At 39.3% G+C, this 27,542-nt stretch overlaps 1 protein-coding gene and 1 long non-coding RNA gene across 9 annotated transcripts in view; one reads left to right on the plus strand and one right to left on the minus strand.

The window, feature by feature from the left end:
* LOC103278862 (uncharacterized) overlaps positions 1-2,111 on the plus strand; it is a 30,014-nt gene extending 27,903 nt beyond the window's left edge. Inside the window, exon 3 of the long non-coding RNA XR_506372.3 lies at positions 1,504-2,111. This is a non-coding gene — a long non-coding RNA (uncharacterized LOC103278862). The remainder of the gene's footprint in view (positions 1-1,503) is intronic.
* mei1 (meiotic double-stranded break formation protein 1) overlaps positions 1-26,798 on the minus strand; it is a 52,183-nt gene extending 25,385 nt beyond the window's left edge. For 7 of the 8 annotated variants that reach the window (XR_010006837.1, XR_010006836.1, XM_062982880.1 and 4 more), the window contains exons 1-12: positions 26,584-26,798; positions 25,004-25,134; positions 24,396-24,510; positions 19,388-19,504; positions 17,597-17,696; positions 16,275-16,409; positions 15,423-15,537; positions 10,418-10,509; positions 4,174-4,315; positions 3,538-3,649; positions 516-576; positions 165-262 (exon numbers count right to left, since the gene is read on the minus strand). Coding sequence is in view for 6 of the 8 variants with exons in the window: in XM_062982880.1 (XP_062838950.1) it covers positions 165-262; positions 516-576; positions 3,538-3,649; positions 4,174-4,315; positions 10,418-10,509; positions 15,423-15,537; positions 16,275-16,409; positions 17,597-17,696; positions 19,388-19,504; positions 24,396-24,510; positions 25,004-25,134; positions 26,584-26,782 (1,417 nt within the window). In the remaining 2 variants the exon portion in view is untranslated. Of the gene's footprint in view, positions 1-164; positions 263-515; positions 577-3,537; positions 3,650-4,173; positions 4,316-10,417; positions 10,510-15,422; positions 15,538-16,274; positions 16,410-17,596; positions 17,697-19,387; positions 19,505-24,395; positions 24,511-25,003; positions 25,137-26,583 lie in introns of those variants that run through there. The other variant, XM_062982881.1, reaches the window with a different exon arrangement.
* Between the last annotated feature and the right edge of the window lie 744 nt (positions 26,799-27,542).

Raw genomic sequence — 27,542 nt, forward strand, 5'->3', positions numbered from 1 at the left:
AGAATTTTGATCTTCAGCACAATGGAGAGTCAAACTGATATCAACATAGGAAGTCCATGCACAGACCTTATTTTCCCCAGACTACCATAATGCATCTTTTCATCCCAAACACATAACTTAATGCTGCACATGCACACAGACATGAATTGCTAAATCAAACTTGCCCTCTTGTGAGGAATCTGCCATCTTTTCCAAGGAGGAATGGAGACTGAGGCACATGCTATGTAGAAAGCTTGAACAAGCTTGATTCAAAGCAGGATTACTTGGAGAGAAAAATGGAAATAAAAAACTTGACAATATATTACTTGCTGTTTTGTTGCATTATTTTATTCTACAAGCCGTAAGGCAATACTAATTTCATGAACTCAGATATTTTATTTGGCATTTCTTGAGCATCCAAAACTAACTTGGTGCTTATAAACATTTTGTGATATCAAAGTAGGATAAAAACAATAAAGTGCACCAGGATTTCTAGCTACAGAGAATAGTATTTAGTTTTCAAATCTCATCCATACCTTTGACCAGTGCAGAATTTGGCCTTCAGTTCCAGGTTTAGTCTGATGAAACAGCATGTTGCTGGAGGGAAAGATAACTTTGTTTATTTAAAATCTGTTAGGATGTTCAATAATACTGAAGCACCACCAGACAAATTTTAGAGGAATAAACACAATGTCACTTTAGTCTATGGTAAAATTGCATTTGTAAGAGCTCATCTAGACTGGTTAAATGAGAGGGGATATAGCATTTTCACTGCTGTAAAGACTTTTATTTTCAAGATTCAAACCATGTTGCTTTTGTCCTAGTGTAGTTTCAAATATTTCTCTTCAATTATTACACTGTTTTGCTCCTTAATTAAATGTAACATTTAATGTACCTCTTTCCTGTTTTAATTCCATATCCAAATTTGCAGCTATTACTGCAATTAATTTCATTTTACGGCAGTTCCTTATGGCATATGCCATGGGTACTAATTTTTCATGCTTTTGCACCTCACTGCCTGTCTCAGCACCATTTTCAAATATGTCTCTAAGGACAATGGTCATCCCCCTGCAGACAGACCTTTTTGGTTTTATTTTATTATTTTCCCCCATATCTCTTCAGAGGGTAATTCCTAGAAGCTGCTGAGATTATGTCACTGATCCCTCCTACAGACACAAATGAGCACACACTCTCTGGGGGAAATGAAGTCAGGCTGTGGCGCAGACTAGTGAGCAGCCAGCTGCCAGCTGCAACAAATCACTCTGACCAAGAGGTCATGAGTTTGAGGCCAGCTCGGAGTCTGCGTTTGTCTTTGTCTCTATTCTATGTTAAGGCATTGGATGTTTTCCTTATATGTGTAATGTGATCCGCCCTGAGTCCCCTTCGGGGTGAGAAGGGCGGAATATAAATACTGTAAATAAATAAATAAATAAATAGATGAGACTGACAACAGGAAAAAAGCATATGGAGGAATATGGTCTCTTATGTGGAAAACAATGTATACCACATTTTGTTCTTTTTCAGACTGTAGAAATTCCAGTGAGGTTATTAGAAGAAATTCAGGAATACTCCAGTCTCTGAAGGTATAAAAGGTAAAGGTTTGCCCTGACGTTAAGTCCAGCCATGTCTGACTCTGCAGGTTGGTGCTCATCTCCATTTCTAAGCTGAAGAGCTGGCATTGTCCGTAGACACCTCCAAGGTCATGTGGCTGGCATGACTGCATGGAGCGCTGTTACCTTCCCGCCGGAGCGGTACCTATTGATCTACTCACATTGGCATATTTTCGAACTGCTAGGTTGGCAGAAGCTGGAGCTAACAGCGGGCGCTCACTCCGCTCCCCGGGTTTGAACCTGGGACCTTTCAGTCTGCAAGTTCAGCAGCTCAGCGCTTTAACACACTGAGTCACTGGAGGCTCCTCTGAAGGTATAGGTAACCAAAAATGTGGCACAAATTAATGCTAGATATCCATCTCTTTCGAGGTTCTGTTTTTACATGAGTGATGTATCAGCAGGCAGGCCTATTACTATGCACATATACTTTAGCACATCTTCACTATTTTATTTCTTGTCAATGTCAATTTATCAACACATCTAAATTAAAAAGTTAATTACCTTACTTGTGATATAGTTTAAGTTAATTTACACTTAAACAAATCTCTGCCTATAAAATCTTGATGTAAAAAACTTTCATTTTTAAAAATAACCAATTAAATTAACTTTAAACATCCAGAGATTTGGAATGTGGTGCTATCTATACACAGATGACACCCAACTCTATTACTTCTTTCCACCTAATTCCAAGGAAGCGGTTCCTGTGCTAAACTGGTGCATGGCAGCTGTAGTGGACTGGATGAGGGCAAACAAATTGAAGCTTAATCCAGGCAAGACAGAGCTGCTCCTGGTCAGTGGAAAGAGAGAGCTGGGAATAGGGATTCAGCCTGTGTTAGATGGGGTTACACTCCCCTGAAAATGCATGTTTGCAGTTTGGGAGTACTCCTGGATTCGGTTCTGAACCTGGAGGTCCAGGGTATCAGCAGTGATCAGGAGTGCTTTGGCACCATTTAAGCTAGTGCGCCAACTGCACCAGTTCCTGGAGAAGTCAGATTTGGCCACGGTGCCTTGGTTACATCCCAGTTGGACTACTGTAATGCACTATACATGGGGCTTCCTTTGAAAAGTGCTCTGAAACTTCAGTTGGTCCAAAGTGAAGCAGCCAGACTGCTAATTGGGGCCAGCTACAGGGAGCATGCAATTCCTCTGTTGCAATAACTTCACTGGCTGCCAACAAGTTTCCGAGCACAATTCAAAGTGCTGGTTTTGTCCTACAAAGCTCTATATGGCTCTGGTCCAGATTATCTGAAAGACCATATATTTTTCTATGAACCTGGGAGACATCTACGATCAACTGAGGAAGGCCTTCTCTCGGTCCTACCACCCGCTCAAGCTCACTTGGTGGGAAAATGGGAGAGCCCTTTCGGTGGCTGCTTCCAGTCTATGGAACTCCCTCTCAAGAGAGACCAGGTGCCCCATCCCTGCTGGCCTCCACAAGCATGTCAAGACCTTCTTCTGCCAACAGACATTTGCGGAAGGGGAAAGGGCAGGCTTTGGGGAGGTTGTGTGGGACTGGGGGGGGGGATATGAGTGTTAAAGGCCATTTTAGTATATTTATTGTATTTAAATTCTGTTTTTACCACACTGTTATTTGTTTTTAACTTTTGCATTGCACTTTTTATACTTATCTAGTGTAGATTGTCAGCTTCTTTGAGTCCCCACGTAGAGAAAGACGGGGTATAAATAAACAACAACAACAACAATAATAATAATATCCCTCACAATTGGTATAATATTTCACACTTTTTACTCTTTCAATTAGTTGAAACAAAGTAGTTGAATTAGTTATCTTTCAACATGAAAAGTCAATTGCAGTTCTGCCTTAAGCTATCTCCTCTGCCTTTACTGGAATTACCAAACCTTCCTGTCTTATTACTACTGAGCTGACATAAATTCTACCACTTAGTCATATTCATATGAAAGAAGTGTGGAGAATATTCCTTCTTACCCAATTTAATCGAGAAGTTCTTACAAATATGTGGCATTATACTGAATAGGATGCTGAGGGTTGAAATGAAGATTTCCATAAGAGCTGGACGGACAGCTCTTTCAGAATATTTCTGCAAGAAAAAAAGAAACAAGTATACTGCTCCTATTGCAGAAAGAAATATGAGTTTCAAGAAGGAATTAAGAATCTTTTAAATGGGTCTGACAAGTCTATTACCCCAAGTCAAAAGTTTCTGCCTCTAAAAAGCTTGTTAACAAGGACCATGATGAACAATACATTCTTCCAACAGCAATAACTGAATATTTAGATGATTCTCATTATTTACCATCTATCAAATAATTAGAACAATCATAGAATCATAGAATAGTAGAGTTGGAAGAGACCTCAAGGGCCATCTAGTCCAACCCCCCGCTAAGAAGCAGGAAATCGCATTCAAAGCGAACAAGGAACAGTGCAGGAGAATATGGAGCCATGTTTCATCTCTACTACTTAAACTATATCACAATTCCTTCTGCTTAAGCCACAGATTAAATTGTCTGTATTAGCCACAGAGTATTGTGACCATAAGAAATTCCTTGCTTTATTGTAAGTATACATAACCCACTTGATTACAGAGTTAGTGAAAAGCAACCCTACCATCACTATGGGAATGCAAAGAGAATCACACATCCTCATTAGAAACTCAGAAAAGCTTTTCAGTGTATCTTTTTTTTCCGAATTGGGAGCAGTAAAGGCATTCTCCTGAGCCACAGGATCATTCTGGCATTCCACAGCTAACCTACAAAAAAGATATACAAAGCTTAAATAAAAAGTTGTAGTTCATGACCATTCTCTAGCACCGATTAATCTGAAAGGCCTCTGATTCACCTTGATTGTAAAATGAGAATGTGGAAGACACAGCTTTAAATTATTTTCAATCATAAAGCTCAATGGCCTTAAATAGTTTCCATCTCCCAGTTTTCAAAATTTGGTTACTATGTAAGTGAAGAGAGGAGCATGTAGGCTGGAAACATACTTATCCTATCCCAGACTATGCACATTAAGATGAAAGTGTCAGAGCTCTAAGTACACATAGCTATACACAGGTCCTGATCAACAACATTTGGGTATCTCTGATACCGAACTACCATTGTAAATACTGAATTTGTCACCTCATCATAATATCCACAAGTTTCGCATTTCTATGACTATTCATGCATTTTTCCTATAAAGATCTGTGCTTAGGCACAGCATTCCATGCATCTGACGAAGTAAACCTAGTCTACGAAAGTTTATGTTACCAACTTCATTCTCTCAATTAGTCTCTATGGGCCCTTCCAGACAGGCACTATATCCCAGGATCTCATCCCAGGTTTTTTGCTTTAAACTGTAGTATATGAGTCTGTACTGCCAGATAATCTGGGATAAACAGAAAACCTGGGATCAGATCCTGAGAAAAAAGGGCCTGTCTGGAAGGCCTCTAAGATGCTACAAGATCCCTTTGCATATTGATAGACCAATAAAAAAAGAGACCAGTGAGATGGAAAACCTAACTTGGCTAGAACTAGGAAAATAACAGAAGGAACTAGAAGACTATACTATAAATGCACTTTTAATGTTATTTGATACATGCCCTGCCAGCTTTTTAAATTAAATCTCACATGGATGGTTATAACACTGCACTGAGAAAGGATGGTTGCTTACCTGTAACCATGTTTCTTCGAGTGGTCATCTGTGAAATTAGCACATATGATACCTGATGCACCTGTGCAGCAATCGGTGGAAACCTCTGGAAAGCTTTCAGGCTTGTGGCTGCCCCCCCCCCTCCAGAGGAGGCTATATAGGTAAGAGAAGGCCCTGTAGCTTTAGTTCCCTGCCGCCGTGTTGCGGCTCGAGGACTGAGCATGTATTGCTGGGAGTATGGGTGGGGCTGTGCTAATTTCACAAATGACTACTCGAAGAAACATGGTTATAGGTAAGCAACCACCCTTTCTCCTTTGTGGTCTCTGCTGAAAGTAGCATATGCAATAGATTAGCAAGCCTTGAATGGTGGGCATCATGCCAGTGCCAAGAAGAGTAATGCTTTGCCAAAGGCGGTGTGCCTTCTTGATTGGACATCCATCTTATAGTGCATGGCGAACATCAGTGGGGTAGCGCAGATCACCGCTCAGCAAATAGGTGCTTGGAAAGGGTCAACCCCACGTTGAGTGGGAAAGGCAGCGAAGCGATTCCATTTAGCTTCATATGACCACTGAGTAGATGGATGGTGTGCCGCATCTATGATACGAGTCACAGAGCTAGAAAGTGGTGGGGCCGAACTCGCCATGCCATGAGGCGGAGGCCGAGGTCTGGGTGGCGTATGCGGCCATCCTGGATGGTCAGCAGGTTGGATGGTCAGCAGGTTGGCTAGGGGGAAAGACTCCTCTGCAGCCATCGAGCTCAGGAGTGAGAACCAAGGCTGTTGCAGCCACTTTGGTGTGATCACAATGGCATTGACGTTGTCGGTATCCATCTTGGCAATCACTCTGGTGAGGAGAGGGATGGGCGGGAAGATGTATAACACAGAGCTTTTCCAGTTGTACAGGAAGGCATCCCCGAGACAGCCCTGTTGTGTGCCCTGCGGCATCCTGGAGCAGTACAGGTCACACTTGGTGTTCTCGAGGGCTGCGAACAAGTCAATGTTTGGCTGGCCCCATCTGTGAAACAGTAGCACCGCAGTGCAAGGACAAAGTGACCACTCGTGGGTCTCGAGTCCCATCCTGCTGAGTTTGTCCACCTTACCATTGTCCTGGCCGGGAAGGTGTACAGCAACAAGCATTATGCTCTTGGGAATGCACCAATGCCAAATGGCCAGTGCGAGCCAGAGGAGGGTCCGGGATCAAGTGCTGCCCTGTTTGTTCAGATACCAGACTGCTGTTGTGTTGTCTGTATGTATCTGAACAGTACGCCCTCTGATAGATTGCTTGAATGCACGAAGTGCTTTGTGAATTGCCATAAGCTCTAAGGCATTGATGTGGAGTTTGGACTCTGCTGGCGACCAAACGCCTTGAGCTATCTTGGAGCCGGAGTGGGCTCCCCATCTCTGCAGGGAGGCATCGGTGGTAATCACGGCCAAGGGCCCCGGAGGGCAGAATGGCATTCCCACACAGACGTTGCCTCTCAGTGTCCACCAATGCAATGATAGACGTACTGCAGGTGGGACAACTAACAGTCATTTCTGGCTGTGGCAACGGGGGTTGAATACCCAGAGAAACCAGGACTGCAGAGGATGGAAGTACAGGCGGGCATATGGAGTGACTGCGGTTGTTGATGCCATGTGACTGAGTGTAGACTGGATGTGCTTGGCTTGCACAAATGGCGACTGGATGACATTCTGGACCGCTGACCGAGAGTTGCGGAATCGATCTTCTGGGAGGTATGCCTTGCCCTCATGGGAGTTGATCTGAACCCTTATAAGTCATATGCCTTGTGTGGGCTTGAGGTGGGATTTTTGTAGATTCACCACAAGTCCTAGGTCCTGCAGGAGGGATAAGGTGAATTGAATATGCTGAAACAACGGTGAACGGGAGGTCCCAACCAATAACCAATCGTCGATGCAGGGAAATACTGTAACACCCTGGAGTCGCAAGTGAGCCGCCACCACTGCCATGCATTTAGTGAAAACGCGTGGAGCCGTGGAAATCCTAAAGGGGAGGACTCTGAAAGAAAAAGCCTTCTGACGTATCTTGAAAGAGGTATTTGTGATGGTGTGCGGCAATGGCTATATGAAAGCAGGCATCTTTTAAGTCAATAGTTGCAAACCACGTGTCCTGGGGAAGAAAAGGAAGGATGGTTTGTAGCGTCACCATCCGGAAGCGGCGTGCATGGATGTATTCATTAAGACTGGGAAGGTCTAGGATTGGCTTCTGGCCACCATCTTTTTTTGGCACCAGAAAATAAGTAGGAAAAAAGGAATAAGAAAACATAGAGGGATGTAAAGGAACTATAGTCCCTTTCTAGAGGAGGGGACGGACCTCATCCCAGAGGACAGTGGAGGGTGGTGTTATCTTCACAACGGCCAACTGTGGTTGTTCCTTAAACTCAATAGAATAGTCATGCTGAAGAACTTGAAGGACCTATCTATCAGTGGTGATGGAATGCCATGCCAAATAAAAGCCAGCCAACCGTGTGCCAAAGTGTACAGGTGACACTTGCTGCTGAGAAAGTAAGGTGAGAAGAAGTGCATTAAGTGCATGTAGATCCTGGTGAAAGTGTGAGGGAGACACCCGTGAGGAGGTGGAAGAGGTAGAGTCATTAAAAACGACCCTTTGACTTGGCCTGATACTTTTCCCTAGCCTGTTGGCATGCAGACGTCTGTGTCTGCTGCTTCGGGGAACATGATCGAGGCTGGCCTGAAGTGCATGACGTCGGCAGGTAAGGTTTACGATTATAAGCTGACAAGTGCTGCCCTCTTGATCTTGACCTATAAGAGGTCTGCGGAAAGCCAAACTTGTTCGTGGCCTATCAGACCTCCTGTTTTTGTTTGAGATGGGTGTTCATGTCAGGGTTAAACAAACCATCGTTGTGCACTGGCATATCTTCCGCAAGAATCTTGCCTTCTTCAGAAAGCATTGACATACGGAGCGAGGCATGTCTATGGATGGAAGTAGACAAGGAGAACATCTTACCTGCATTGTCAGCCAGGTGTTGATGCAAATCCTTTCGGGCTCCAGTCAAAAGCAAGGCTTCGCGATGGTATGCCTTAGCCATATTTTGCTGTTCTGGAGGCAGAAAGTCCAAAAGTGGAGCCATTTTCTCCCATAGAAAGGTGTCATAAGAGGCCATGTATGCCCCGTAGTGTGCCATGTGGGTAGTTAGGCTTACATTTGCATGAGCCTTTTTACCCATGGCCTCCAGTTTCTGGCCTTCCTTATCTGGTGGGGTAGGTTGGGAGTTACGCGATCTTGCATTTTACAACATCTACGACAACCAAATTTGGGGGGATGAGCCACCCAGTCTGCTGTTATGAGGTCAATACGATACCTTGCGTCCCACCTTCTAGACACTGCTGGTACCACTGAAGGTGCCTGGTCTAGATTCTGAGTTAATTGAAGAAGGTATGGAAGAGCTGGTAAGGCTGCTGAAACCACTGCCTGATGGACTTGCTGATCTGGAGGGTACATTGGATCTGCCACAGGCTCACGTCCCTTCTTTGTGGTGAGGTTCAAGGCTTTAGATATTCAAACCATAAGAGAAGAAAACCCAGAGGAATAATCAACAGTTGATGAAGTGGAAGGGTCAGCTGGCTCTGTAGATTTAGGTATGTCTATGGAGGAGACTGAATCCGAAGCTATAGCATCATCATGCCTTGAGTCTCGGGATGGAGAGGGGTGTGATATTATTGAGGGCCTATGAGATGATAACACAGGCAGAGGTGGAGTAGGCACAGTGCTAGCCCGGGCCCAACGCTCCCGAAGCGGAGCAAAATAATAGGCCCTTCCCCCTTGGGAATAATGAACATAGTCAGGCCCGTAAGGATGTCGATCCTGGCCTGAATGCCCCCTTCTCAAATAATGTTCATGGTATCGATGATAACGTGCAGAAGACTCACCGAGGGAGTAATCTCCTGGGCTTCACTCTCTGGCCGAGTAAGATGCCCCTGGAGGGGAGTAGCTTCGGGACCTGGAGCACCATGTTCCCCTTGATGCCAATGAGAGCCAAGACCGCGATCTATGGTGGCGGTGGCCTGGCCTTGGCGAGGCTGCGCAGCCTGGGAAGCAAAACACCCTATCTGGGCTTGCTTGCTGGCCCAAAGGCCCCAAAACGCCCAGCAAGGCCACAGCATTCTCCAATGGCAGGGTGGCCAAAGCCGGCGCAGGGAAGGAGGCTCCGCCTCCATTTCCGGTTGCCGCCGGAAGTTTGCCCAGCGTCTTCTCCAACTGTTTAGGAGGCAATGGCTGGGCTGCGTAAGATGGCAGCGGAAGAGGAGGCTGCAAGGAGGGCAGCTTAGAGGCAAGACCTTGTGCCTCAGAAGTCCCCCGTGTCTTCTTTTTCCTTTTGCCACCTTTACTTCCAGGTGAGGGGGTTCGGACGGCGTCCCCGCTTTTGCATTTTTGGTGAGCGCTAGCGGCTTGCAGCTGAGCGTCTGCCTGGCCCTGAGAGGGTCCAGGTGGTTCCAAAGCTGCTCGAAGCCCTGCGCCATCTGGGAGAAGGGACTTCTCATAAAGCAGGGTTTTAAGTCTCAACTCCCGGTTTTTGCGTGCCTGTGGAGTAAAGACTTTACAGGCAGAGCAAGACTGGATGGAGTGTGTCTCTCCTAGGCAGATGAGACACATGCTATGCCCGTCAGTATCAGGGAGTTTTCCTGCACAAGAAACACACTTTTTTAAAGTTGTAGTAGACATCACACAGACCAGGTTCAGGGAGCCAGATAGTAGAATAGTCATTAACAGTCCAAGTCAGGAATGGAGAAAGTCACAGAATAAAAAAAAAATAGTCCAAGTTGTAAGGTAAAGTAAATTTAAGAGAGGTTCCAAAGTTGCTGCAACTAAGGCGGCAGAAAACAGGAACTAAAGCTACAGGGCCTTCTACTACCTATGTAGCCTCCTCTGGAGGGTGGGCGGGGCCCAGCCAAAAGCCTGAAAGCTTTCCAGAGGTTTCCACTGATTGCTGCACAGGTGCATCAGGTATCACATGTGCTAATTTCAGCAGAGACCACGAAGGAGAAAACTGCGTATTTTAGTATTAAATAAATTATAAATATAATCATATTTTAAAAACGTCAAGTCATACATGCCTCTTTAAGTGAAGATGGATGGTTAGTCCATTTGTACTACAAAATCAGACAAATGTGAACAAACTCTGCAGGAAGCCTTCTAGGTGCTCCAAAGGGTCAAAAAGGTTGAACAAAAATCTTCCTCACCTACAAGCATTTCTGAAGCTTTCTAAAGCACTCTGCAGGAACTGCCCCTGCTGTGAAATTGCTTTGTTCTGATGTCTGCCCCGTAGCTGACCCTATGAATTTTGAGACAAGAGAACAGCCATATTTAGTATCTTTTGTGTCATGCCAAGAAAATTTTGTGTCCAGATTAAGTTCTGTTCAAAATGTATTCATTTTGAAATAATTTTGATCTTCCCACATAATCCATTTATATTTTCTACCCACTACTTCTTTACTACTGTTAGGAATTATTATAATTCCAGTTTGAAGGAATGAAGACCACTTTTCTTCTACAAGTCTGATGGACATTTCTGTCAAATCTTCTTGCAAATCTTCTGTTTTCCTATAAGAATGGTAATAATGGACATGTCGCCACATGGTTGGGGAACTCACATACAAAATCCTACTGTCAGATGTACTTCGTCTCAAGAGAAAAGGAATCATATCAACTTCCCAAATCTGCCTGTATGGGTCAAAGCTTTCACAGTCTTCAAATCCCTATCAAACGTCATGTTGCAACAGAGAACACCATTGTTGTTTTATCTGAACAAGCAGGGGCCACCCAATCCCAAACTCTTCTGGATCACACTATGAAGTTGTAGGATTGGTTCATTCTGAAGGACATCATTCTCCTCTCAGTTTACCTTCCAGTGAAGAAAAAAAATCTGGTCCACCTTCTCAGCACATCACAAACTCAGTCTCATAGGTGGAAATTGCTACTGCATTTGGACTCTCCTCATCTGGGTCCCCTAGGGAGACATGTTTCTTTTCAACTAGTATGGTCCTCCCCTTTACACTTTTTCTCCTTTCCCACTCATTACCGGTTCCATGATAAAGGCATACTGAATTTAAATGACACCTTGATGACTTCATTAATTATGGTTCACCGTGCTCCTGCACCTGTCTCGTTGTGTTCACAAACTTTGGCTTTGCTAGGATCTCCTCAGCCAAAACAAGGGTCAAATTCGACATCTTTAACTCCTCCCATCTTAAGACTTGGAGAATATTATCCCAGAGTCATTAGTTATCCTTTTCTCTGCACATAATTAGTCAGCCAGGAATTCATACTGTTGCATGTCAAAGTGCTTCCTTTCCTTTGAGTGATATTCATATGGATTGGTACTAAGTTTCCATTACCACATTCTTCCGTTCCTGTTCTTAATTACTGTCAAAATTCAGTCTAGGGCAGGGGTCCCCAAACTTTTTAAACAGGGGGCCAGTTCACAGTCCCTCAGACCATTGGAGGGCTGGATAAAAAAAAACTATGAACAAATTTTTATGCACACTGCATATATCTTATTTTGAAGTAAAAAAAAGGAACAAATACAGCCTCAATGTTAATAATAATAATAATAAAAATCATCATCATAAAAATAATAAAGAGGGTTGGAAGAGACCCCTTGGGCCATCTACTCCAACCCCCTTCTGTTTTTGTGCACCACACCATAATCAAAGCACCCCTGACAGATAGCCATCCAATAATAATAATAATAATAATAATGATAATAATAATAATAATAATAATAATAATAATAATACCGTAATAAACATGGTTGGAAGAGCCTCCTTCGGCCATCTAGTCCAACCCCCCCTTCTGCTTTTGTGCACCAAAACATAAAGCACTCCTGACCAACAACAACAACAATCATGGTTGGAAGAGCCGCCACCACCTCCTCCTTCGCATCTTCCTGAGGCAGCTGGAGGAAGAGGGAGATAAAACTCCTCCTCCCTCTCCCTCTTCTCTCGAGCTCGCTTTGGCTGCCCCAGGAAGATGCGAAGGAGGCGGCGGCGGAGGGGAGAGAGACGCTGCAGCAGAGGCAGCCATGCCTTCCTCCCATGCCTCCTCGCAGCTCTTCCACATGGAGCCCGCCCCGCTGCCTCGGAACAGCTGGTGGGAGCCTTCGAGCTCCTCAAAGGTAAACAAGGCGCGGGAAGAAGAAATTTTCATTAAAGCTCCCTCGAGGCACCTTCCTGCGGCCTCAGTTTAAAAGATTTCTCAAATGCCGCCTCTCAAGTTTGCCCTTCCCCTCTGCACTCCCTGGAGGGGCTCCTCCATGCATGTGGTGCAAAAGTCCTTTCCCTCCTTGCCAAGCCCCTGGCTTGAATAGGGTCTCCCTATTATCCGTCAGTTTCGGTTATCCAACCCTTTATGTCGGATAAAGGGTATTTACTCTACTGTATTACAGAAATGTAATATTACCAAAATAAGAAAACAGAAAAGGAGAGTTAGTGACAAGAATAGCAGGATTTCCAATGATATCCAAGGGATCCTGAAAAGTTAATATACCAGAAGTAAGAAGATGCAAGACAAAATAGATATTTTGATTATGAAGAAGGCAGCAGTGTTAGGGCAGGAAGTGTTAGATAGGGCTTTCTGTTTTATATTTCTTAACTTTCCTATCTTCTATATTTCTACATACTCTATATATTAGCTTTTCTATTCTTTTTAGACCAGATAAGAAATGATTTTCTTCTTTTTCTTCTTCTCCTTTTTAACATCACAGTGACCTTTTGTATTAGATGACAATAGAAGCTGATAAAAAATCCCTACTTTATATCTATTCCTGTACCCCTATGTATTATACTTTATCAATAAAATATTTTTAAAGACTATCCTTGGTTAAACTCTACAAGGGCTTTGTGAAATCTTTCACTTCTCAACTTCACATTGCTACAGCCTAGGATTTGTGGTGGGTTCTCTCTCAATAAAAGATGTATTTCTGAACCACTTGCCTCCTATGATTTGTGACTCTTCACATGGAAAACTGTGTTCCTTTTTGCTATCACCTCTGCTAAGAGGACAGGTGAGTTGGCCACTTTATTTGTGAACTCCCTATTTCTTCAGTTCCACATGGATTAGGTTAGTCCATTCACAAATGTCACTTTCCTTTCAAAAGCAATTTTGTTTCAGCAACTCTCACATCTGACCATCTTTACAAACCGGCAACTGATGAACATTCTTGGAACACTCTGGATATCAGGCATTCATTCACATTCTGCATCAGTTGGACAAGACAATTCAGAAACTCTCATCATTTGCTTGTTATGGAACTCATAAGCAAGGTTGCCAAGCTTCCTCATGGTGGATTTCTAAATGGGTGTTTGCTACCATCTGCCTACCAGACTGCCAGGAAGCCAGAGCTCTCCTCTATCTGTTCTCATTCCATGAGGGCTGTATCTGCATTCTTGGCTCGTGTCCCCACACAAACCATCTGTCAAGCAGCTATTTGGGTTCAACCACTGACTTTCACAAAACATTAGAGACCTAATGTTCAAGCCAGAAATTCTACTTCTTTTGGCTTCAATTGTCATGAGCAGAGTCGCACCCTCCATCCAGGTGTGCATAGTTTGCCAATCTACCTTATGTGTGAGTCACAGAGATCATGAAGAAGAAACTTACCTATAACTTTGATTCCTGAAGTAGTCTCCTGTGAACTCACTCTACTTGTGTCCCCTCTGTCTCATGCTGTGGTTCTCAACATATGGGTCCCCAGATGTTTTGGCCTTCAACTCTCAAAAATCTATCAAGTAGGAAATTTAGGTACCACTTATGCGGGGAGGCTAATTTAACTAATTTACGACACCATAAAAATCGTCCAGCAGCGTTTGGAATGAGGAAGTATCCATCAAGGACTCGGTGTCACAGTGGATGATGAAGCAGCTGCTCCCCCTGTGGCCAGAATTGAGCATACCCTCAGTAAGCTGGAAGTTAGAGAAAGTTAAATTGCCTCTGTGTCTCTGTCCCTGTCTCTATGTTCATATGGCATTGAATGTTTGCCATGTATGTGTACATTGTAAACCGCCCTGAGTCCCCTTCGGGGTGAGAAGGGCGGAATATAAATACTGTAAATAAATAAATAAATTTTTGAAATGTGATGCTGAAGGAGAATTCTGTGGACACCATGAACTGCCAGAATGGCAAACAAATGGTGCCTAGAGTAAATCAAGCATGAACACTCACTACATACCAAGATTATTAAAATGAGGCTTTCATACTTTACTTCTGTCGCCACTGCCTTTATCCCAGATCCGCCTTGTAGGAACAAGGGAGAGGGCCTTTTCTGCTGTGGCCCCCCATTTGTGGAACTCATTGCCCATTGAAATCAGGCAAGCCCCCACTCTTTTAGACTTTAGGAAAGATCTAAAAACATGGCTCTTCCGATGTGCTTTCGGAGAGTAACTGTTACACGCTTTTTTGTTACGCCCCCCATTATTTATCCTCTAGACTGTCTGCTATCTTTTTTCCCAGTTCCCTGTGGTTTTATTCTTATCCTTTTCTCACCCCAAGTTTTAACTGAGTATTCATGTTGTACTGTATATGATCCTTTATTGTATTGTTGTAATTGTATCATGATACGTTGTTTTTATATTTTGCTATATTGTATTTGTCCCGGGCATGGCCCCATGTAAGCCGCCCCGAGTCCCCATTGGGGAGATGGTGGCGGGGTATAAATAAAGTTTTATTATTATTATTATTATTATTATTATTATTATTATTATTATTATTATTATTATTATATCATGAGATGACACTTGTTAAAGTGGAAGCCAGTAGGAAAACAGAAAGTCATATTACATGTGAACAGATTCAATCAAGGAAGCCACAGCCCTTTTCACGAACCAATCAGGGCTGTTGACCGAGTACTTTAGAGATCTTTCATTCATAAGGTTGACATAAGTTTCAGCCAACTTAGTATCAATTAACAACAATATTATGTAGCTGTTTTCTTTGTCCTGAATCAATTCTCAACTATTAAAGGAGGGTTTCTTGCTAGAAATACTGCTACACCACAGCTGAGGGTAGCTATTAATAATGTAGGTCAGGAGAAGGAAGGACTGAGTATCTATCCTACAGTAATACCCATTTCCCACCAGGTCCAACATTTCCAAAAGAGCAACAAGCTTTCCAATGAATCAGAGGGAGAGAGAAAGAAAGAACCCAACACTTCAATACAATCAGAATGAAGAAGAACAGTGAGTTACTAACCATGAATCTCCTATTAAAAGGTGCCAGTGACAGATCACTGCAGCGTTTCAGTACACCTTCAACCAATTTCTGTAGTTCTCCATATTCTATTGGTGGCAAGTTTACATGATCCCTTCTGTGATGAAAAGTGCAATAAACAATCTCTGAATGTTTACTCATAAAACCATCCGAGTTCTGAAGTATCAACAATAAAAGGAGCACATTCATGCTAGGCATTGGGTGCTTGAAACATTACTTTTTTTAATGAAATCATTTTCATAGTTGGTCATAGTGTTCATAAAGCAATCCACTGTTACTATTCAAGGCCAATATATGTTACTGCACTTCCTGCTTAAAAAGTAATCCAAACAACATCTTTCCAATCACATGATGTTTTTGGCCTATTTTCCTTCTTTTTCCAAAGTATTCCAAATTATTTTGAGAAGTGACTATACAAAAAGAAAATACATCAGTTTTTTAAGTTACTTACCCCTCCCCATTTTCTGAATATTTCTGTCCTCTGCCCTATTTATTTCCTGCCCCAACAGACCTTAGTGCTAAAGCAGTGAGTCTACAGATAAATACTTGTTGTGATGAACAAGACTTGGATAATATATGAGATAGTATAAAGATTCTGCCAGTGGCTCTATGCCGAGTTACCTCTGTATGGGACAAAGCATTTGAATGATAACAAAGCAGAAGTGCAATGAAAGGAATGATAGAATTTAAAGACATAGCTGTGTTAGTCTACATAAGTATGAACTTTCTCCAGGTTAATCTCAAAGGTGCTACAATTTCCCTTTGCACAATAAAAGGAATAATAATTGTGTATCTGTAACATACACCAAAAGTCATCAAATCTTTATTGCTTACCTCAGAATTGCAGCTACGGCTTTCATACCTTCACCTGCTACTTCAAGAACTGGGGAATGTACAGCTTCCAGAAGAACATTAATAGCATCTCTAAAGAGAGCATTATTTGCAAATAGTTTTATTTCTACCGGCTGCCTGAAGAGAAAAAAAATATTTAAATAGCTTCCTATAGAAAAGACCGCATCTAGCTCACTCTAAATATCAGGACATCAACATCACAAATTAAAATCTCATCAGGACCTTGCCGTTGTTTGTCACTTCAAATGACCCTGTTAAGAACCAACTCTGGTAAGTGAAATATGCCATACATGAACATCATGAAGACTTCCATTACTAATCAGCTGGCCAACTGTATGTCTACTGATTTCATTAAGTGCTGTTTCAGTATACTTTAGAAACCAAACAGATGGATTCCGAATCTACAGCACTTATTCATAGTTACTAATAACATTAGTAAAACCTTTTATGTATATAATTGTCACAGAAATGTTTTGAGCTGTATGCATCATATAAAACATCTGATTCTCTAACAATTATGTGCATAATGCCAAACAATCACTGCATTACATGTGAAAGAGTCCATAGACTGCCAAAGAATAAGAGTTCTGTACACATATGTATAACACTGGTATCAACACAGATGTCAGAACCTACATATTTTTAATAAGGAAAAATGTGGTGTTCCCAAAAAAAAGTAAGTAGTTACATATGCATATAACTGAGTACATGGCTGTGAGTAAAATCTACACAAACACTATAATTTCTTGCAGTTAACCAGATTATTACAGCAATACAGTGATATCTGCTGCACATTTCACACTGAGAATGGAAACAGCTCCAACTAGGATCTATATAAGAGCTCAAGATCTTGCTCAATGATGACCGCAACTTCAAACATCCCTCAATACCATATACACTGGAAAGAGCTGGTGGAAGGTAGAGCCTAAGTAACTAAATCTGTGGAGGGCACATGATTTCTACCTTTAATCCAGCTGCTTCCTTGTTTTAAAAAAAGAGGTAAGAAACATTCCTTGAAGAGCTGAACTCTTCATTCCCAATACTTTCAAGACACAGTAGTACCATTTAGGTATTTGCATGAACTAATTCCACAAACTGACTGCCTCTTTGATGTGGAAAGCAATGGGGAACAATAGTTAACCAAGGTGCAATTTTTTTTTGTTGAGACCAAATATTGATGAGAAACGAAACAGCAATTTATCTCATGAACATATCCTTCTCAAATCTCTGCCTTCATGCTTGTTTTACCACAAATTTTTTCAACTACTTTGTTTTTTTAGATTAAAAACTAAAGTCTTTCTTACCTTTTCAAAATTTCAGTAAACAGCAGAAGTCCCTGCTTTTGTAATTCTGTATTATTAAGAAGCAAGATTTCTTTCAGGCTCCTTAAAATAGGTTCAATCCCTAGAATAAAACCGAAATGAAATGTTGTAACAAACATATGAAAATCCATTATGGATAATAAACATCCACATATAGGGCAATATAGAAATAATAGCGTTTTGAAATGAGTCCTTGCAATAAAATAATATCTAAGAATAATAATTCCTATACAGAACTCTGATAGATGGAAGTGAAGAAATCAAATGATATTACTTCCACATTACAATTCTTACATTTCGTTGAAGTACTGCTTTCACAGAATTAGCTGGAAGCAAAAAATTTAAATGTTGGTAACACTTAGGACTATGTGATAGCTACAACACGATACCATATCATCTTGCAAATGGCGAAAATATTCCTGCTTTATTTGCAAAATCTCTGGTAGAAATTCCCATACCATGTTAAGGTATCATTTCCTCCTTGGCAATTAAGTTTATTTATTGCTTTTTGGTTAGCAGAAGTGGGAAGTTTGGGGTGAATGCCCTTAATTAGTCAGACCCTGTTCCTCATGGTGGGTCTGGGGAAGAGCAGGGCTTTTATTTCTTGTTACTTTTGACTTTTTTTTAACAAAAAGGGCACAATTTTGCTATTAAAATTAAAGGCACTCAAAGTGGTGAAGAAAAAAACAGTAATTAAAGCTTTTCCACAAAATAAGGAAGTGAAACTTACTAATTAGATGGTAGCATAACGAATCCCGCATCCATGCCGATCAGGAGCCAACAAATTAGCTGTACAGAAAAAGCTTTTGACTACAGGCACCATAGCCTCTAAATCACTACTCGTACATTTGGCAACATAAAATGTTGGGCTACTGGGAAATATGATAGAATCTGGGATGATCAAAGTGGAATACATTTCTAAAGTTTCAATGGGTGTGATATCCACCACAGTCAATTATGTTCAGAGGAGCTCATCATGCAGTGACAGAATTAGGTATCTCTCTGCTCAGACATGGATAATTGCTGAAATATACTTCAACTCCCCATGCCCAAGCTAATCTTCATTTCACTTTCAGCAAGCAGAGGGGCTCTCCAGCTGCAAAGCCATAACTTCCCATGCTGGCCCTGTTAATTTTTAAAGTTTTACAGGTAATTCATGGAACTTATATGTATTTCTCTGGTTGATTAATCATTTCCTCGCTGCTGCAAAGACTTCTAATGACAGATTTACATTTTGTGCATGCCCTTGCAGACCAAAACAAGGCTTGACAATCACAAGTGCATGTTTCCCTTGCAGAATAAATAGGAAAAGACTGGGAATTGCTGAATTGCATCTTTATTTTTTATAAATATTTTATGTGTTTGGAGAGACCGTGCTTGTGTACTGGGGAAAAGCTGAAGTGATTAACTACACAACTGTGAACTTGCTCTGAGTTGAAGCCACCAAATGGGAGTCTCACGAGAACAACTCAAATATCGGAGCTGCACAATTATCCAGGGGGGAAAAATATAAAGGGTTTTATTGGGAAATAGTGAAATAGGCAAATCCGTGGGAAAACATAGAGGGACTGCAAATGGAAAAACAACGTCTTGTTCTTCCTCCACAAATTCTATGAATAATGGCAGAAGACTACAGGATAAAATCCTTTACTGGAAGCACCCTCTATAAAAAGTGAATGAACATAAGGTGGCAATTTCAGAGAAAACAACAACTGTGCAGGGACTGAATAATATAACAGCAAATCTGTCAGGCTGTGGAAAGTGAAGATTTACCATAGACAGTGTAGCACTTGGAAAAGAAAAGCTGTTCCTCAGTCAGGAGCAGTAAGCAGCAATAAATTGACCAGATGAGAATTTCACTCATGCAGAAGAGACACTCAAACAGGAACTCTGCAAGCAAGCAAAATAAATAAATAAATCTATCATTGTATCACCTGAGCCCAGCAAAACTACTTCCCAAAAGAAAAAATAGAAAAATAAAAAACAAAAAATGTCAATTTAAAACTTTGCAATATATCCTGTTAACTACAAAATTTGGCAGTTTGCTCACAGCAGCACTATGAAATTCAAAAAGAAACACAGCTTTTGCCTCCTAATGTTTGGTAAAATACAGATGTTTTGAGAATAAAAGCTGAGCACTCACGATAGAAACAAATCTAAATTAATGAGGTAAGAAACAGAGGGACGTGCCCCAAAAACATTCTTCATAAGAGTTTTAAAAAGGAGGTTTGAACAAAGCTCTGTTGGGTCCCCATCACCCAAATGTGAGGAACAGAATAAAATATTAGTCGCTTGCCATAAAGGTTCATTCTATTTAGATAGGGAGGGGGCTGTGCATTCAGTCTTATTACCACCTATAAAATGCAAAGATATACAGGTTCTTCTGTTTTTGGTATTAATGACCAAATTGTAGAGTGGGAAAAGGTGCAGATGAGGACCAAAATAATCAGGGAACTACAGCCATTCTCCATAAAAAAAGAAGATTTCGATGTTTAAAACTGCTAAATTGGGGACTGAGGAGGCTTAATAGATTATGTATAATTAAGTAAATTGTTGAGAGAGTAGATATGACAGAGGTTTCTCCATCTCTTAAAGCACTAGAACTGGGGTCAAGCTGGAATTCACTGCCACAAAATGAAATGACAGCTACTAAGTCGCACAGCTTTACATAGTCATGAAGGATAAGCCTATAAGTGGTGATTGCTCCTGGCAAGTTTGTATTATCATACTTATTAGAGAATAATACATCTCTGAATACCAGCTACAATGAAAAACAAATGGGAGTGCTATGGTGTCCAGGTCCTGCTTATTGGCTGCCTGGGGCATTCAGTTGGTGTGAACAGAATACTAGAAAGGTATGTAATAATGGCTCTCCTGTTATTAGGAGCTTTGCTCCTATCTCATCTGAGCAGGGGACATTCTATCTATCTAGATTAGCATCTGCTGCGACAGTGATGTGAGATGGTTGTGCAATTGTCAGATCCAACATAATTTACACTGGCATATACACTGCACTAGAAATGTTAGTGCAATAAGTTTTTGTTTTGTTTTGTTTTCAGAAAGGAGGGAAAAATTAACTCAAACTATTTAAAAAGAGAAAAATAAAGGAAAGATGGGAAACATCACAGAAAATAATATGTAAGTTACAGAGCCATGTTAGTTAAATTGTTCTACACATGAGTATTGTATTGTCAAAGACATAGAGGGGGAGGGAGTATTGTTATACATATTATTTAGTATAGGGAGGAAGTGAAGTAAAAGTTCCAACTATGACATCTTCTTTAACAAGAGTAACAGATTATCCATCAGGATCAGTGTTGATTTCTTTTTTCTTCTTATATTGTCCCTTTTCTTCTCTTCTCTTCCAACTCTGCATAGTATTCCTTCTCCTATTTTTTCTACCCTTGATGGCAGTCAGCTATATACAGATCTTAAAGTTAATTTCTTTTGTTAGTAGATATATATGTGAAAATATTTATTATAATCATCTATCATTCACATAGGCAACATCCTTGCAGACAGCTAATTCTATCACACCAGAAACACCATGCAGTTTCTCAAGTCGCTCCTGACATGAAAAAAATCACGTAGGATCTACACAGAATAAATCTAATTTAAATGTATATAACTATAGTATCAACAGTCTTGAAGTTATATATTTTTCTACTTTTACTCAGAAATGTTAACTCATCAATTTTCTAAACTTTTTTTTGCTCTTAGATATACAAGTTCTATAGTTCATACACATCTTATTTCATAATACTTTTCATTCACAAATCCTATTGCAGTCATATTCTTCTGGTTTTTTATAAAATCTATAAAAGGTTTCCATTTTCTTGCAGTTTTTGTATATTATCTTGCTATAAAATTAGAATTAATTTGTCCATTTTGGGCATTTACAATTTTTTTGTAATCCATTCATCTGGTGATGGTGTTCTTTTTTGCTTCCACAGTTTCCTTGCTGCTGTAGTCATGTACAGGAAGAATCTTTTCTGGTGTTTTGGTATTTACTATTTTAAGTCCCAATAAAAAGGTTTCTGGTTTCAGTGTTAACTTTATTTTTTATTATGTTTTCAATATTACTATGCACACTTATCCAGAAGGCTTTAGCCTTAGGGAAAGTCCACCATATATGATAAAAGGTTCCAGTCGTTTGTTTATATTTCTAGCATAAATTCATTTTTTTATTTTTCTTCTAGAGTTTTTCTGGAGTTACAGTATATACCATCTGTAGATCATTTTGTAAAAAATTTCTTTAACAGAGTAACTTCTTGTAAATTGTAACCTTTTCTTCCAAAGTTCCTACCATTCTTCAAATGTATTGCTTGCCCTATGTATTCTGCTCATTGGATCATAGAGTCTTTTATTTGTTCATTAATTGTGTTTTCCTTCAGAAGGCATTGATATATTTTCCCAATTTGTTTATTTTTTGTTTGTAGTAATAAATTCGATTGATTCTCCGATACTTGTATACCTTGGTTTTTTGTCTGAGCACTCTCTGCTGAAGTTGATTGTAATGAAACCATGTCATTATTGGGTCTTCTTATAACTCTTGTAAAGTTTTTCATTTCTGTAATGTTCCTTTTTAAGTAGTTGTTTGTAAGACAAAAAATTCCTTCTGAGCATTCTTAATCATGAAAAAGCTTCTTGTGGTTTCATCTAATCCGGTATTTTGTTATAAAGGATTATTTTGTATTTGTTCTGAACTCTCTGTAGTAAATTTCTTATCTTGTGTTTTCTGAAGTTGGTCTGTTTTTGTTCTATCATAAATTAAGTATACCATTAAGTGCCATCCGCATTTTAGATCCGGCCCTTCTAATTGTGAATAGTTTTTCATTTTTTAGAGAAATCCATTCTTTAATCCATATCCAGGCTGTTGCATTATAATATAATCACATATTTGGTAGTACCAGTCTGCCTCTATATTTTGAGCCTTGTAAATTTTTCATTCCTGGTTTTTTATTTTTCCAAATAAATTTTGTCAGTTCTTTATTCCAATCTTTGGAGAGTGTTTCTTTCAACACAATTGGTATAGTTTGAAATAAATACAGCATTTTAGGCATTACATTCATTTCAGTTCTTGATATTCTTCCCAATAGGGACAAATCTAGTTTATTCCATCTCCGTAAGTCCTTTTGTATGTCCATATTTTTTCATAATTATTTTTAAATACATCCAAATTACTGTTTGTTAAATGGATTCCCAGATATTTTACTTTCTTTGTTATTTCTATTTTACCCCTTGCATTAGGGTCTCCTGAATCTTTTTGCTCATGTTATGTCAGAATCTTTTTTTTGTCCCACCACTTTTCCAAATTCCATTATTATTTCTAATGCTTTTGGAATATTATTTGCTGGATTTTGGGTCAGAATCACTATGTTGTCTGCACAGTCTTATTTTATAAGTTTCTTTTTAAATTGTTAGACCTTCCAAGTCAGCACTTGCGCTGATCTGTTTTTCTAGCACTTCCACACTGTCAAAATAAAAAGTAGCAGAAAAAGAGGACATCCTTGTCTTCATCCTTTTTGAATTTCTATGTTTTGTATAAAGGCTTTCTTTATTAGTATTCTTGCAGTTTGTTTTGAATAAATAGCCTTAATATCATTTCTAAAATTTTCAACCACATTCTATCGTCAGTAGTAGTTCATCTATTAAAGTCCAGGAAATATTATAAAATGCCTTCACTGCACTAGAATGTTTAACATCCTAGCCATTCAGTGTTAGCAGGTACAGCTCATCCTCACCAATACGAGTCCCAGTCATCACAGGCCAAGATCAATTAAATCAATCCATTCGGTATGAATACGCATCAGGCTATTTATGCAGCTTACTGTTTGGTGGTCTAAGTACAGAACTGCTCCTTCATGTACTCATCTCACAACCAAACTAACATTCACTGTTATAGTAGCTGTTATGAAGGTGTTATAAGTGGGTGATAATTTTGTTTTGGTATTTTGGGTCAATTCTGACTATATTTTGAATATTTTATTGACAACAACTGCAAGGAATAAGGTTATTAGTTTGGAATATGGGCCTCAATCTTTGTGGTAACTTTGAATCACAGGTTATGTTTCAGTGAGTGAATGGCTCTACCTAGGTTGCTAACTGTGGATCTTATCACATTGGGATAAACTATGTTTATATCAGTATGCATGCCATATTTTTTAAGGACTGGATGCATACTATATCCAGGCAGGATGCATACTGACCCCCTCACACCTGATTCTTATGTTTTGAAAATACTGTGCATTGACTCACTATGCCACTTAAGGCTGTCTCCTTCCAATCCATTCAAATGCCTCCCAAGCTTTTTTTAATTTTTTTTCCTACTAATATTGCGTAGTGACATGGCATAAAAGTCTCAAACTTCTGTTCTCATGACATTATAGCTGATGGAATGCATACTGATTTTATGATCACGTGTAAAAACAACACAACAGAAACATATTAAATAAAAAAAACATGATTAGAATTCCATGTGCTATTACTCTTTCTCTATGGTGTTTTGCAGCAGGATTCCTACTATTACTGAAGGAATGGGAGAAACGTCATCTGATAGGACCCATTTGGAATCGTAGTCAAAGAGTCTCAAAAACAAAGTACTGTATATCCAAATGTGATAAGGTCTGATTCTCTTGTCCTTAATATTTGAAGTTGATTTAATTTTTATTGCATAATTCACTACAAAATTATTACAGGTATTCCAAATATGACTTTGAAATATTTCATGATAACCCACAGTAATAGATGATAAACAGCACAGTCTAATTATCTTCATTACCTGGAATATCTGCATGAATAAAAACAGAAGCATATTTTGCTGGAGAGTGTACCAATACAGCAGATATACACTGAGCACTTGCTATCTGTAATATCTCATCTCTTGACAATAATAACTACGGAGAAAAATAATTACAGTAAGTTACTACATCGAGTTCATTAAAAACCAGATGTATACAAACATAATTTAAAATAAAAATAAATATCATAGAGTTCAAAATGGAGGCATTGTTATTTCAAGACTGAAAGTGAAATAGCCTTAGAATAAGCCCTAGAATATTAATATTATAAATAAAATAATTGTATGTGCTGTGGTTAGATTAATCTTAAGAAATATATTCTTATCCACTCTATCATAAAAGTGATCCCATGCACCATGAGGCTTTTTCATCTACTCTTTCCATAATACATTTAACCACAATAGATTTTAACATTTATTTTTCTGAAGAAAGTACTTTTTCAAGAGATACAACAAAGCTAAATAAATAAATAAAGTTGTAGGCCTAGAACCAGCTGAGCTCAAACCATGAGTTATTAGTTTGACTAATAACTAATATGGGCTTTTATCCAGCACATACTGAGAGAAAAGATAATTTTGATAGCAGTTACCTTCTTGAGCATTAGAGGTAATGGATGGTCTCCTTCAAACAACTCAGGGCTTGCAGAATCTACTCCTTTCCTTGAATAACTCATAATAACAGAAACACAGTAATCATACTTCAGCAGCTGCCTTAACAAGCCTGCAACAAAGGACAGGAGAGGGGATGAGGAACTGTAACTAGTAAGAGATTATAAAGCATCTAATAAGGGAATACAACATCAGATTCTAAAATGTCTTTATGAGCTTCATTGTAATGGTCCTTACCAAAATCTTGCAACATCAATCATTATTATTATTTCCATATTATAGATGATTTTACAGATGCTGGTGGGGAGTTTGACAAGAAGATGGGCATTCCAAAAGCAACCCAGCAAATTCATTGTTTTTTATCTTGCACCTCATGCTTTCAGTTACACTAGCTCTTAACCAACTAATGGTCAGAGACTTTGTAGCTAACTCCCTCCCCACCAAACTTTAAATTTCTAAAGTTTACAACAAAGAAATGTGGAGATTTTCAAATGTCTATTTTCATGGGATTGCATCCAGCCTTTTTATTGAAATATTGCGAGTTTCTTTTCTACCAATCAGGTATCAAATCCATTCTCGCACATTTCAAAAACAGATTTTTATCAATTTCCACTAAAATGGTTTATGCTGCTTGAGCATTAGAGTCATTTTGTTTTAATGTTAACATTCCTCTTTCCTTCACTTGATCAGTTTAATCTGTGTCCTGGAAAGTTGAAACAATAGCTGTATTTGCTTGGTTGCAGCCATTTGATTCTGTACTACTTCCAAGACTATAGAAACCCATGAGAGAGTATAGATATATTGTATATACTTGAGTATAAGCTGTTTTTCAACCCTTTTTAGAGCTGAAAAAGCCCCCCTCAGCTTATACTCGAGCAAGGGTCCTGGCTGGTTTATATTTGGGTCAGCTTATACTCGAATATATACGGTACATTTATGATTTTTTTTTCTCTATTATTGTTATTATTACATTTATTATTTTACTCTATTTATTATTATTATTATTATTATTACATTTATTATTTTATTCTATTATTATTATTACATTTATCACTTTTATTGTTGTTGTTATTAATACATTTATTGTTTTACTCTATTATTATTGGAAGGATACGTAAAGACATTTACATTGAAGGTTAAAATAATGATTTAATCAGAGTTGGACAATCTTATCTTAAATTAGTTTTATGTAAATATTCAAAAACATTTAACCTATTGATGCCTCAATTAATGTAATTTTATAGGTATCTTTTTTTTTTTAATTTTCCATTAGCTGCTGTATTTCTCGGCTTATATTCAAGTCAGTAAGTTCTCCCATTTTTTGTGGCAAAATTAAGTGCCTCATCTTATATTTGGGTCGGCTTATACTCTAAGATATAAGGTACTTCATTTTTAAAAGTACTGGGTTAATTTTAAATTATCTGGGTAGTCTTTGGGAATGCCAAGAGCTCCCAGGAAATATTTTGGGATTAGGAAAACATCATATGGAGCTCCAAAATAAAACTGGCTTGTACAAGAACAAAACTTCTAGATATTTTCCCCATCTCAAGGGGACTCTTACCTATACAATTAAGCTGCAGCTCCCTGGCCTGTGCATTCTTTAGAGTAGCCAGAAAAAGATCACATAGCCTCTCTGTGAAGTGTACACAAAGCCTCTCTGCAGCACTGGGAACAGAATACAGCTTGCCATAAAGATAACATACAGCAGCTTTGATGTTCTCACCGGGGTATGTCAGACCAGTCACCAGATGTTCCATCATGTTACATGCAGAAAGAGTAAGAAAACATTTTTTAAAAAGGTGGCAGTTTGAGAGTGGAAGAGACTATCACACCACCTTGCATTTCAAACCATATACACTCTTTCCCCAAGAATGCCAATCTCCTCAGAAAGCATATCCGTTTTCAATACTGAGCAAGTATTCTGACAAACAATTAATTTAGTCTATATATTTGATCTGTACAGCAAGAAAACAAAAACACTTTTTTAATTGGGCGGGGGGGGGGGGGGGACATCATGTTCACTGGTGCTGTGAGATTTCAAAAATACACAATGAACAATATTGTTTTTTCAACATTTATCCTTAAAAATATCCAATAATTTCCTACGTATTTTCCCACTGACCTCTTACATGACTGTCTTTTACAGGCCAAAAGTAGGCAACATGCCATTATCTCCCAATAGCAACTACGTACTTTTAAATATCAAAAGATGAGCAGAGCTCTTTATTTCTCAATTACTAGATATTTACAGTTCTTCTCACTTTTATCATCTCACATTCTGTCCTAGGTTTCAAACTTCTAGATCTTTCCTGCCTCTATTACATCCTGTGGAGCTATGCCAAACAACATTCCAATGCAAGGCTTATCTCTTCCCAAGGTGTTGCAGCTTTTTTGTATTCAAAAGCTAAACAATTAGTGATCTTGTCTTACAAAGTTCTGTTTCTATATACTGTTTAGTGTACAGCTCATTTACAGATTATTCTTTCTCACACAGGCAAACTTAAAAGTATTTTCTAAATT

This window comes from Anolis carolinensis, chromosome 5 (genome assembly GCF_035594765.1).
Source record: "Anolis carolinensis isolate JA03-04 chromosome 5, rAnoCar3.1.pri, whole genome shotgun sequence".
NCBI lineage: Eukaryota > Metazoa > Chordata > Lepidosauria > Squamata > Dactyloidae > Anolis > Anolis carolinensis.